At 38.5% G+C, this 13,385-nt stretch overlaps 1 protein-coding gene across 1 annotated transcript in view; it reads left to right on the forward strand.

Annotated features, from left to right (window-relative positions):
• The window catches only part of DNAH14 (dynein axonemal heavy chain 14), a 1,270,113-nt gene that overhangs the window by 349,046 nt on the left and 907,682 nt on the right, over positions 1 to 13,385 (forward strand). The window contains exons 19-20 of the mRNA XM_086926153.1: positions 4,045 to 4,447; positions 5,958 to 6,148. Coding sequence (XP_086782279.1) covers positions 4,045 to 4,447; positions 5,958 to 6,148 — 594 coding nt within the window. The remainder of the gene's footprint in view (positions 1 to 4,044; positions 4,448 to 5,957; positions 6,149 to 13,385) is intronic.

The following is a 13,385-nucleotide window of genomic DNA, read 5'->3' on the forward strand; positions in this document are numbered from 1 at the left end:
AATCGCAAAATGAGAATGCCTTCACATTCATTCCTATGGGCCTCTAGGCCCATAGGAATCAATGGAAAGGGATTCCTTAATTGCGATTCGCAAATTGTGAATCACAATTAAGGAAAATTAAGAAATCGCAATAACAATTGTGCTTTCTTAATGCATAGCCGTTTGCAAATTCTTAATTGCGATTCCTTAATTTTCGCAATTAAGAATTCGCAAACGGGAACATTGATGCATGTGGCCGCATGTCTTTAGTGCTTTCCTAAAGGTAACCAATTCAGTGATCAAGTGAATTGGTTTTGGGAGAGCATTTAACTCTTTAGGCTCAAGCACTGAAAAACGATGCCCTCCTGCCCTTGTTTTCTTACATTTAAGCACCACCAGAAGGTTTGTGGATATAGATCAAAGAGTCCTTTCAGGGGGATTTCTTAACAAACTATCTTTCAAGAACCCTGAAGCCATCTCCTTAAGAGACTTACAAATTAAGCAGCAGACTTTATATGTGATTCACTGATAAATTGGCTTCCATTGAAGGTTTTTCAGATAGGGAGTAATTCATGTTCTTCAAGGGATTCTGAAGACCAGTCTGGCCGCCGCATTCTGAATCAGCTACATTCTCCTTAGATCATTTTCTGGGAGGCCAAGATATATACTATTTCCATAGTCTAATCTGGCTCCTGTAACAATGGCCTTCAAGTTCTTAATAGCATCTACAGTCAAAAACGGTTCAATCTTTCTAATTGTTCTTAGCATGAAGACACTTTTAGAGGCCACTATTCTGATATGTAGCTAGAAAGAGAGATGTTTATCAACACGGACATTCAGACTTTTTGACACGGGTTTGGGGGCAGGAGACACACTTATTTCAGAAGGCCATAAATGACGATTTTGGCTTAACACCACAATTTCGGTTGTGTCCGTATTTGATTTTAGATGGTTTTTTCACATCCACTTACTAATGAAACCTATTATATTCCTGAAATGATTCATTGCCACTGTATTGCATGTGATTCTATCAGTATTCAAGAAATTATGCACAATGTCAAATAGCTATTTGTAAGAATTATGAGCTGTGCAAATTGTATTTGTGAAAAGGATAATATTTGCCTGTGGATAGGTTTCTTGTAATTCAGCGTAGCTCCTTTAACCAAATCAATGCGCATGACGAGCTCAGCTCGTCATGAGGCACAGTGGAGCTGTGATGATGACGAGCTGAGCTCGTCATGTATAATGGGAATGAAGACCCTTCAGCACAGCAGGGGAATTGCTGTAGCAGCGATGTGGTTATAGGCTAACTTACTGGAATCATCATGACTTCTCCTCCAAAGTTGTTTAAGGCGTCTTAGTTGTACATTTGCATCTGAGCAGTAACTTCGCTCCGATTAGTTCTTTAGTGAACCAGGTAGTAATTTCTTTTTGCTTCATTTTAATTCTGGCCGGGCATGTTATAACCCAGCCTTATCAATCCAGCTATTGAATTCCTGGACAGTCACATTAGGAATATCACTTAATATTGGCTTTGTAGACTTCAGTGTCTCTGGTAAGTGATTCCTATCCCATATCCTCCATTTACATTGTTTCTTTCTAAAAAATGTTTTTCTTTCCTCCATTGTATGTTGGAAGAATGATGAATCACCTTGAGATCAGATTAACAGCAGGGTACAATATTATGCTTAACAATTTTGCCCTTTTAGGACCACACAAGGCCAAGTGTATGCCCCTTGCAGTGTGTGGGTTCTTTTATATGTTGAATTAAGTCAAGGGAGTTCATCAACTCAAAAAACGTTTACCTTTTAGAGCATGCATTCGGGTTGTCTGCCCAGTAATTGAAATCCCCTACTATCAGTATATTGCCATATTCTATAACTAAGAATCATATAGAATCATAAAAATCATAGGGAATTTAATTGTGTAATGTGGCAGGCGGTAGACTAACAAGAATGTTACTGATGAGCTGTCAGCTTCTAATTTAAACAGAAGGAGATCTGACACCAATATCAAGTCAATTTCAAGTTTGGCAGCCTCGTGGGACTGTTTAATAGGGCAGCGTCCCCTCCTCCCGTAATGCCCTGTTGTATATTGAAATTCCATGTTTCAGTCAGCAGGAGAATATCGGGCTCCACAGCGCATAGTGTATCAAAGATTTCGAAACTGTTCTTGCCCACTGACGTGTTCAAGTAAGTTATATCTGTTTTCGAAAGATTCAGGACCGTCATCATAGTAAAGCTATTTTTGAGTCACATTTAAGCACAGTCAGCTTGCAAGGTATTACTCTTATAGTCAGTAAATGCAAGTTTTTTGTCAACCTGAGATCACATATTTGGGGCATTTTATCACTGCTAATTGTGTTAACCCCAGGGATGATCAAATTAGGACCATCGCTACCTAATCCTACCAAGAAGGAGAATGTGCAAGTTTTTCTTGGGATAGCTGAGTTCTGTGCCAGATTTACTTAGGATAGGTGTCCAATTTTCTTAGACTGAGAAGTGTGAGAAGGACTTTTTGGTTACAAAGTCAAGTCTGGCTTTAGTGCAAAGTCTGAAAAGCTTTATTCCTGGTTTGCCTTGTTGGGTACTGCCTGATACCAGTGATAAATGTTTAACTGCTGATTTGAAGCAAAGGCAGCATGGGAATGCAGTTGCAATAGCTTTTGCATCTAGCATAAGAGGGGTGCTGAAGTCTGTTTTCCAGCCATCGCAAAAGAGGCATTAGAAAATGTGAGCAGTTATTGTAGGGTGTGAGGTTGTTTGTCAGACTGATCACAAACTCCTTAAAGAAGGCTTTGCAAAAAAAAGGGTTAGACTTCATTTCTTCCCAGATTTGTATGTGGTTGGTAGCACCAAAAGACTATCATTGTGTGCTAATATAAATAACAGGAATTGATAATAAAGCTGTCTATTGAATATCCAGATTATTGTTGAAATTTCTGTGTTTTGATGTTGATGATGGCACTTGGTGGAAAGATGATGAGATTGGGTGTCCTTACATGAGGTTGTGTATCTAAGGATGAGTGGTTAACTGAAATGCAGAAAGATGACATCTTGAAGCATGTATATGAGTCCATTGTCTGAAGTAAGAATGATTACCTTAGAGGTGCGAGAATGACAGTATTTGGGAAAATGTTAGATCAACTATCAGTTAGTAACATTTTATTATTTAGGAGGAGACTAATTCCCCCTCTATGTGCTTTGTATCATCCCAAAACTAATGGGATGGTGGAGCGACTCAACAGAACTTTGAAAGATACTACAACAGATTGCCAAACTTGAAGGGGTTAACTGTGTGGAAATAATGAAGAGTAGGGTGGAAGAATATAGATTTACCCCATACCACCACTGGGGTGAGTCTCTTTGAAGTGTTCAGGGAGTTTAAACAAAATACTAAAGTTTGTCCCCCATGGATTGGTATGTATTGCAAGGGGACATAAAACATAGCAGAGGTCCTGAGAGCGGGAATATTAAAGGAGCTCCAATTACAAAATAAAACGGAAAAAAACAGTATGATTTTCGGAACAATGTCAAAGCCTTGGGTATTAAGGTGGAAACTTAGTAAAAGTTAATTTGCCAAAAGGTTTACATCGTTTTTAAGATTTTAGTGAACTCTACAAAATGGTCAAAGCTTTTCAGGAAACTGCTAAATTAGAAGATGGATGAATACAGAACGTCAATAGAATTGCTGTCAATAACTAATGCTGGTTTGTACTTCTATTGTATTGTTAGCTTTGCTTCTGTTTGTTATTTTTCTTTCCTTATTATTGTCCTGCGGTAGGGGGGTATGTGGTATGTTATTATTCTACCTTTTTATCTTAATGGTTACTCCTTTTTATGTACCTGGTTAGCACTTTAGAGGTATATTCCACATCGCATGTTTATTGTTAAGATGAGCTATGATAACAGTTGCTGGACTATGCCTTTGGCTGGTCTGTATGGAGTTTCTCTCTACATAATAATGGACCCATCTATCTCCTCTCTGGCTCCATATGTTCCTCTATTGATTATAATCTCACACTTTCCTTTATGAAACTGTTATTTTATTTTTGTGTTTTGTCAGGTCAGGAATCCAGTTCTTCTTCATGCAGATACTTTCCCTGGAGTTGCTAAAGAAATACTTCAGAATCTTTTGGAGGAAGTAGAAATCATATCCAACAAAGCCCGAAGTTACTCAAGTTACCAAGATCGTTTTGGGAGTTCCATTGTCGCCATGAAACAGTCTTCGCTGGATATTCTACTGTCTCAAAAAAGTGCATCAGGTCCTACGAGTGCTCATGTTGTGAACACAGAGCTTGCAGAAATAGAATGTGACCTGGGTTTGAGGAGAGTGCTATGGGAATCACAGGAAGAGTGGGGGAAGTTATCAACAGAGTGGAAGCTCACCCTCTTCGATAACCTGAATGTCGATTTAATCCAGAGGGACGTTAGCAGGCTGACCCATACAATATTTATGCTGGAGAAAGGTAAGCCATTATTATGGTATTTCTGTTTTCCCGCTTCTTCATTTGTAAGGAATACGTTTTTCACCCAACACCAATTCATAGGATATTATTAGATTACCTTTGCAATTGGCAGGAACAGTTTCTTTACTGAAAATTTCAATAATTGATTCATAGATTAATTAAACGTTAAGGTCCTAATCCCTTTCTTAAGGAAAATAGGTAAGATAGCAAGCATTTATACCTTTTGCTATTTTCTTTATAATCATGTGTGTTACTCAGCAGGAAAAACTCTAGCCAGTTGAAGATATAGAATGACCACAAACAGAAGTATGTGTTATTACTAAAATCACCCTGCAATATGATCAAAGGCCACTCAATATGCAAAACAAAGAGTACCCTTGTCTCACTACATACAAATGTTGGCGTATCTCAAGACCTATTGTGAGTAAGATGCAAGAGTACAATGGACACGCCAAGGTCAGAAGGACAAAAATAATTAGCGAATTTTAACAAGGGTTTGAAGAAACTTAATAAAAGGAAAGTAAATGACACTCGGTTTAATTGTACCAGTGAAAGTATATTGAAGCAATCTTTAGCACAGGCTCCCGCAAAACGCAACGTAAGTCAACAGAAAACAGTAAAAAAATAAAGAACTCACAAAGTCTGGATGGCTTGCGACACAAGGCACTATGGATGGTAGATTGGCATACACAAATCTAATACCCACAGTCACAACACCCATGCTTTCCTTGTCTGACTGAAATGTCACCATCCAGAACATTCTTTGAGCACACCCACATTCATAAAGGTCTTATACTTCAACACTCCCGCTGTTTCGGTAACCCCTTTCACAGCCATACACACACCACTGGGTTTGTTTCTGTAAAACAAGCAAAATACTGATTGAAATACATGCTATGGTGGCCTACTGAAAATGCATTTATGCTGCAAGTGCTGCTGTTGTGTTTGCATGAGTACCTTTGGCAAAAAAGACCCAACCAGGCATGTAGATCTGAGAAGCTAGAGGTTCAGCCATCCCTGAGCCAGCGGGCATGACTTCCGTACCACAGCAGCTTGCTAGTGGAACATTAAAGTCTAAGTCACCCCTTAATTATTGTAAAGGATATCCAGTTGTGGTTGCTGAAGTTTAGATTCTTTCTGGGTTTCAGGAAATGCATACAATATATACTTACATACAGTTATTTTAAATGTCGTTTGTCAAATTTCAAATTATTCTACAGAATAATCCAGAGAACCATGCATGATTGAAATCCTTAAGTACTAGTGTTGAAGACCATGATGTACATCTAACTTCACTATATGATTTAGTTGAACATACATGTATCATTTAAGTACCTTTGGTGTGACCTCACCAACTGAAGAAAAGTTGAAAAGCCATATAAGAACAAGCCGTACATAATGGCTTGGATTTCAATAAACATTTTGTGATGTTTGGAAAAACAATGTTGATCTGTTGTAAAATTGTAACTATAAATGCTTACATACGTGTAATGCCTTTTGTTTGTTCCAGGTCTTCCAGCAAATTACATTTTGTCAAGTCTAAAGCAAAATGTTGTGGATTTTAAGCAAGGTTTGCCTGTTATTGTGGCTTTAAGAAACCCCTTCCTGCAGCAACGCCATTGGGATATTATCCAGTATACTATTGGCCGTTCAATTACGAAGGATAAAAGCTTTACATTGGGTAACCTCCTGGAACTTAAGGTAGATATTTACAAGCGTTTTACTTATCGTAGTAATTTAGAAAAAGTGTAAATGTGTTGGCAGTTGCAACCCTTGATGTTACCCCTACAGTAAATGTAATCATGTCCTCATGAATAAAACTACAAAGCACTTACTGTCAGGATTTCTCCCCTTATCCTTCCAGTCACAAGGACAACCAAGCAATATTGACTGCAATAGAAAGTTGACCTGCCAAACCTCCTGTACACTCTGGGTAGCTGTGCACAAGCAGTCAATGCTTAGCTTAAAGGATAGTTGTGTAAAGTGGAGTTAAGTACATTGCAAGTTAGTTTTCACAGTTGCAATAAAGATGTAAATGTCCAGGCAGGGTTGTGATATTTTGTAAAATAACACAAAATAACACAAAACATTTATAATTTAGAATATAACAATATATGCATAGTTAAAAAATTAAGACCACACAGAAAAAAGCATACCTCAAAAACACAATAATAGATGATAAAGCAAAAATATAGCGGTAAAGCAGGGCCCCTGTTTTCTATCAATAAGTGTGAAAAATTAACACACTGAAGGTACTGTAAAAGCTGCTGGATAAAGCACAACAGTAGTATAATGTTCACATCTCAGAACCCTGCATTGTAAAATAGCAGTCTTCTACCCTAAACACGGTTACCTAGTGAGGTGTTTGCAAACCTTTGGCATTTGTGATTATCGTGAATGTGAAAATTGAAAACTGGCTAAAACAAAGGAAACATAGGAAACACAGTGGAAAAAAGACTGGATCAACAAAGAGCATTCTTTCCAATTCATAAAAGCATTCATGAGTACAGAAAGTAATACTATAAAAGTACTCTTTTCTATACTCTTAAATCCCTTTGTGAATTGTCCCATGAAAGGTCCATCTCCCTTTAAGTAAAAATACAAATGCAAAGAGGGCACAGCCCTATCGATTTATTCTAATTGTATATGAATACTCCCTTAATTTCCATTTTAGTTGCTTAGAGGCCAATGCAGAAAGGTATGCATGAGTATGTAAAGGAGTACTACTTTATGTTCTCCAAAAGGCCATTGTGAAATGGATCTCTGAACTCTGAGGTGGAAACAAAGCAAACAGAAATATCTGTTTATCCTCCAGTTTAGGGGTTGTTGGTGCAGTGCAGAGTCAGCAGCTCCACACTGAGGGGGACCAATCATGAATGAGTGGTGGGGAGAACAGATTGCTGTCTGACACAGAAAGGTAAAAGTTGTATGAGCCCACAAGCAGATCACAGGGTCTTCTTGTCTCACTAGAGCGCGGGCCAGTTAGGTGCTAGACCACTGCATGATCAGGGGCAATGGATGATAAAAAAACTTTAAACATGGTGCAGTTTGCTCTACAGAGTCCCTACTGAGATCACCTTTATGTGGCGCCAGTCCTATATTTTGAGGGATCAGAGTGGATCAGGGCACCCACAACGTGTGCCAAAAAAGAGGGCTCAGGCAAAATGTGAAAATGGGGGGTATGGAATGTCTGCACAGACGATTGGGGACTTTCATCACTACAATAGCCTTGAAAACGAATCCAATTTGTTATTTAGCATTGCTTTTATGGGTAAATAATCCTTGTCTTGTAACTGTACCAGAAGACATCAGCCTGGAAACAGCTCACATTTTCACAAATCAAATGATGAACTCAAACAGAGGCGCTCTTTGATTGGCTCCAGCAAGAGGATTGCGGTCCTTGACCAACCTGCTGAGTCACCTATTCGTGAAATCTGAATAAAAATACATGTAGTAAACTTAAATTTAGGATTTGCATACATGTGCAAAGATGTATACAGGATCCAATGAGAGCACGACTGAGAATATATGCAGACCTTGGATTTCAAACTATGCTCATGGTTCACTAGAGTACTCCAGTGGATTGCCAGCATGACAGGCAATCTCATGGGGTATGTATTGCCGAATATGTGTAAAAACAAAGGTTTTGTAAGTAGTATTTTTTTTCTCTATGGAGTAAACGTGTTTTCACTTGTAGAACACCCTCATCCTACAGCCCCATGAAATACGGTCCTTCTAATCATTCCTTTGCAACCATAGAAATTGATTTACACCTGCTCTTCACACTGATAACTTTTTAGAGTGGGAAAGGACTTTAAAATAAAACAATTAACAGTTTCTGGGTGAATAGACATTTGGCTTGAAAACATCCCAGAAATGTTGTCTTTTCAGGACATTTCTGTAAATTATGATCTTTGACTTTCCACCGTTTGGCATAGGAAGTATAAGTTATGTGAATAAAAAGTTTGTAAATCGGGCTCTAGTTAATTCAGGTTCTTTTTCTACACAGGTACTGCTAAATCCATGTAATTAATTTACAGTGTGAATTGTTATGGTGGGGCTGTGGGCTCTTCTTTTTTCATTGGCAGCTGATATATTGTGCCATAGTTCGCCTCCCTTGCCTTGATTATTTTGTTTGTTATAACTGGGTTATTTTATTTGTAACTCGCATAGCATAATAACCATTCATTAATTCTAGCACACATTTTGTTTGATAATAAGTAAACTATTTTGGTCAATTTATCAAGATTTGCATAGAAGAGCTTTTTAGTATTAAAGTGAAGTCACTACTTTTTGTGCTGGTGGGTGTAGCATATAAGCACAACAATTAATTGACTCACTCACAGTCAATAAATATTTGTAACCTCTCTTGAGTGAACACCTACTGTGTGTCAACCTTATAATATTCAAACCCTTATGCCTAGATTCTAAAATACCAACGGTTTATGTTTTAAATGATACCTTCAGCTTACAAATATTACTGGCATTTGTGGTGTTGCTTCCATTATAAAAAAAAATATCTGTTTACGTATGAGTGATGTTTCTTAAGGACTAGTTCAGCCATTTGCTGTTTAAAATATGGTTGTTCTTAGGCAAACAGTTAATTGAATATAGGATCTCCCAAGTGTATTTCAAAATTAATTTCCCAGTGGTGTGTACCATCCAGAACTTGTTTCATAACACTCTTTTCCGATTGCAGAATATTAATAGGTATCATAATACCTCCATGAATTAACTATGTAATACTTGCTATGTCATAAAGTATGTAAGGCAGCAATTCAAATGCATGCATCAAAAGTAAACTATAGCATCTCTCAAATTACAGGGCTTGAATATTTCAACATCATCAATTAGGTTCCATGGAAATCTGTGCGATTTCAAGAAGCTTGCAGGATAACTATAGATTTGAATCATTCCTGTTCATATTTATAGTTTTCTAATGGACTTCTGATAACTTTAAAAGCAATCACAGTAATTTCTGAAATTGAATATATTTTCAATTTCCATTTATAGATCCTTATCTATTACTTTAAATAAATATTTTAGTGTCTATGGACCAGATGTAGGTAATCTAATTTTACCAATTTCTAAAATACAGAATTTTACCGATTCGGTATTTTAGAATCGGTAAAAGGGATGTAGGTAAAAATTCGGTAATATTTACCGATTCAGTAAATTTTGTATCAGCCATTCAGAATTTACCGATTCGGTATTTACCAATTCGGTAATTCTCATTAATCCTATAGGCCATTTGGCCCATAGGAATAATTGGGAATTACCGATTTGGTAAATACCGAATCGGTAAATACCGAATCGGCTAGGAAAAGAAAGTAAAACTCAGGAGTCAGCCAATCAGGTGCAAACACCCCCTCCCAACCAGGAAGTGGCTACACCCAGGCAGCTGGAAGCAATTAGAAGCTTCTGGAGAGGCTGTGAGAGCAGAGCTGAGCCACAGGAAAACTTTTGTGCATTTGAATTTGAAAAATGGCAACCACCATTGAAAAGGAACTTCCAGAGAGGAAGAGAAAAATAAAATTCAGCACCATGAAGCTGCAGGTACTCGCGGAGGAGGTGGTGAAAGAACACCATAAATTGTTTGGAAAGCAGTCCCTGACTGTGGCTGAATCTGCCAAAAGAAAGATTTGGCTTAAAATACAGTCTAAGGTGAATGCTGTAGGAGTGACTCCACGGGACATAGATGACCTGCAAAAGAGGTGGTACGACCTCAGGAGCTTGACTAAGAAGAAAATTGCAGAGCTCCACAAAGAGGCAAATCGAACTGGAGGAGGGAGGAACCGTGCACCTCCCCTGACTGAGCTGGAGGAGTTGGTGGAGTCCACCATAGAACCAGAGAGCGTCTGCGGACTGGGAGATGCAGACAGCTCAGCCCAAGCTGCCACCAGAAAAGGTAAGAAGCATGCACAGCAATCACCCCCACCCCATCACCTTTCCTTTCCCCTATGTGGCAGTGTTAACCCGACTCCAGTAGAGGTAGCAGTATACAGCAGCAAGTACTTATGGGAGATGTAGTCATTGAAAGACCTACCATGTCATACAGCACACCAAGCAACAAGTTATGAAACACATATCAGTGATAATCAAGCTGAGGCAATATGTACAGTGTTTAAGTGAGAAGAATTTAATTGTACAAGCAGTGAGGCAAGAGCACAGAGCTCATGTACGCTTTTATGTCCACAGGCGAGACATCTTGCAGGCCTACCAGGGAGAAAGAAGACAGTGCACCACAGATGGACGACAGCCAGGAGGCAGGCACAAGTGCAGGGAATGACACAGAGGACACTGTCTGTAGACTTGCTCCTCGCTTCTCCAGACCCTCTCTCCTGCTGCCTGTAGCCGTAGCCGCCTTGTTATCACGTAGAATGCCGCCATTCTGGTCACACGGTTGCATTTTGGGCCCTTTTTTATAGCCTGCACCTGGTTACCACCTGCTTTCAATCCATGGTAATTACCGACTCTTAAATACCAAATTTCTTGAAATTCTGTATTTTAGAGGTTTCCTACATCTCAGTACTCATTTTTTACCATTTCTTATTTACCGATTCGGTAAATAAGAATTCGGTAATTTCTGAATCAGTAAATTCTGATTCAGTAAATTCCGATTTGGTCAATTCCGATTAGGTAAATTAACGACTCGCATTTACCGAATCGGCCTTTTTTGGGCTCCTACATCTCAAAAAACAAATACCGGTCTGCAACGCCCGAAATTCGGTACTTTCGGCCATTGCCGACCGGTATTTGGCTACCTACATCTGGCCCTATTTCTCTACTTTTCTTTAGAGCTTCTGCTGCATTTCTCTGCATCATAGCTGTTACATTTAACAAATACATTTCTTTTTTTTCTGTTGCTAAGGACCTCTAAAGAAAACATTAATGTGTTTTTGTGATATAACTCTTTGTTGTTCTACAAGATCTAATGAGTAATCATTTACCCAGCTCTGGCAAAGGTTAGCCACTTTAAAAGTGGCAATATGTATTGTATTATACCTTTGGGCTATTTCGTTTGCTGGTGGCCCAGCTACACATTTAGTAAACCTTTTATAAAATTCATTTGTTTGGGAATTCCAAACACAATAGTCCAGATACAGGAGACACATTTCTAAATGTGCCATTAGCATTTAACAGTTACATTTAATGTTCACTTGATGCTATTTTCCACTTCTCATTCAAAATCCTCGAGGTGATCGCTCTGAGAATTCTGAGAACTGACAGTTGCTGCGAGATTGTCATTGGATGGGGTGTTGTGAATAAACTCGGCTAAATCTTACCTGCTTTAATTGTCGTCTGTTAACTACACCACAACTTGGCGGACGAGGACGGGATCCTGTTCTGGTGTCTGAGTTGCACCCCAACAAGACGTTATCTTGGTCTCTGACGCCGTCTGTTATTCTCCTGACAGCGGAGTCTAAGTTAAGGCGAGCTGTTGTGGAGTCAAGTATTAGTGTTGGTGATTATGTTAATTGAGCCGTTGTGGAGTCAAGTATCTCATCGGAGGATTAACGGCGGAGTCTACAAGTTAAGGCGAGTCATTGTGGAGCCAAGATTCGCATTGGAGGTTTAACGGCATCTGTTTTCTCCCCGTGTCAAGCAGCTATACGGGGGGTGTTGGCAGTTTGTGTAATACTGCATTCAGGTATGCTTTTCTCTTTTTCTTCAAGGGCTCAGGGGAACGACTTTTTGCCCTCTAGCCTGAGTTTCTTTTACGTTGGGAGGAACGACTTTTCCCCCTCTGACGTAATGTGCCTTGCGTATGCTCTTCTGGCAGCCAAAGGAATGTTGCATGCTTGTTTACAATAAAGTTTAAAAAAGGAAGCTATCTGGCACAACTAGAGAGCGTGTATTATCTAGCACAACTAGTGTGTGTGTAAGAGACTTTAGAGCAATCACAGCTACGTTAGTCTCAAAATTTGGCACAACTAGAGCACGTTGAAAGACAGTAAGAAGACCACAGCTTTCTCACTTTCAAAATATTATTCTGTAAACAGAGTGATTGACTGACTTTTATTTAAAGCAGAAAGTGAGAATTATGAAGTGAACTATGTGATTTAAATTTTCATTCACAAAGATTGATTTTCATTAATTTTATTTACAGTCTGTGGAAGCAAATTTTAGTCTTAATATTTGTTCTTGCTCATATATGTATATATAGAGTATTTTATGGATTGAAGGAATCCAGATTTATAATTCAATGTATTTATTGTTATAACAGCAACATTTGTTAAGACAATATTTAGTATATGTTGAGAGGATAAAGTTATTTAAATCTGGATAACTAAATTTACCTAATAACAATATTGTCTAATTAATATAGAAATGCAGAATGTTACATCTGTTCCTTTTTTCCTCTCTTCCCTTGGTAAACCCTCAATAGAGTGGTCAAAGTGGAAAAAAGTCTTTAGAAACTATGCGCGTGTTTGTGGTACTAACCTTAGTGCAGAAAGGAAATATGCACTGCTGTTTAGGGACAGAGCGGCAGGATGTTTTGGAGAGCCTACCTGATCTTCCTGATGCAGTAGCACATGATTTAAATGAATATGAAATTGCCATAACTAAATTAGACCAACATTACTTACCACGTGTGAGTACCATTTTAGAAAGGTATCACTGTGGTTTAAGATGTCAGGGTATGGAAGAATCAGTTGAAGATTGCATAACATCTCTAAGGAAGTTAGCATCCAGTGTAAATTTGGCGGGTTGTCAGATGAAAGAATTAGGGATCAATTTCTACTTTGTTGTAACAGTAATAAGATAAGAGAGGAACTTTGGACGAAAGACGATCCTCCTCTTGAAGAAGTAATCATTTTTGCAAAGCAAGTAGAACACATGTTGAAATGTGTAAGTGAGCTTAAGGTAGAGAAAGAAACTGATATATCCAATTCTACAGAGAAAGAGAATACTGCTGAAGTTCAGGTGGTTAGAT

Source organism: Lissotriton vulgaris, chromosome 6 (assembly GCF_964263255.1).
Source record: "Lissotriton vulgaris chromosome 6, aLisVul1.2, whole genome shotgun sequence".
Classification (NCBI taxonomy): Eukaryota; Metazoa; Chordata; class Amphibia; order Caudata; family Salamandridae; genus Lissotriton; species Lissotriton vulgaris.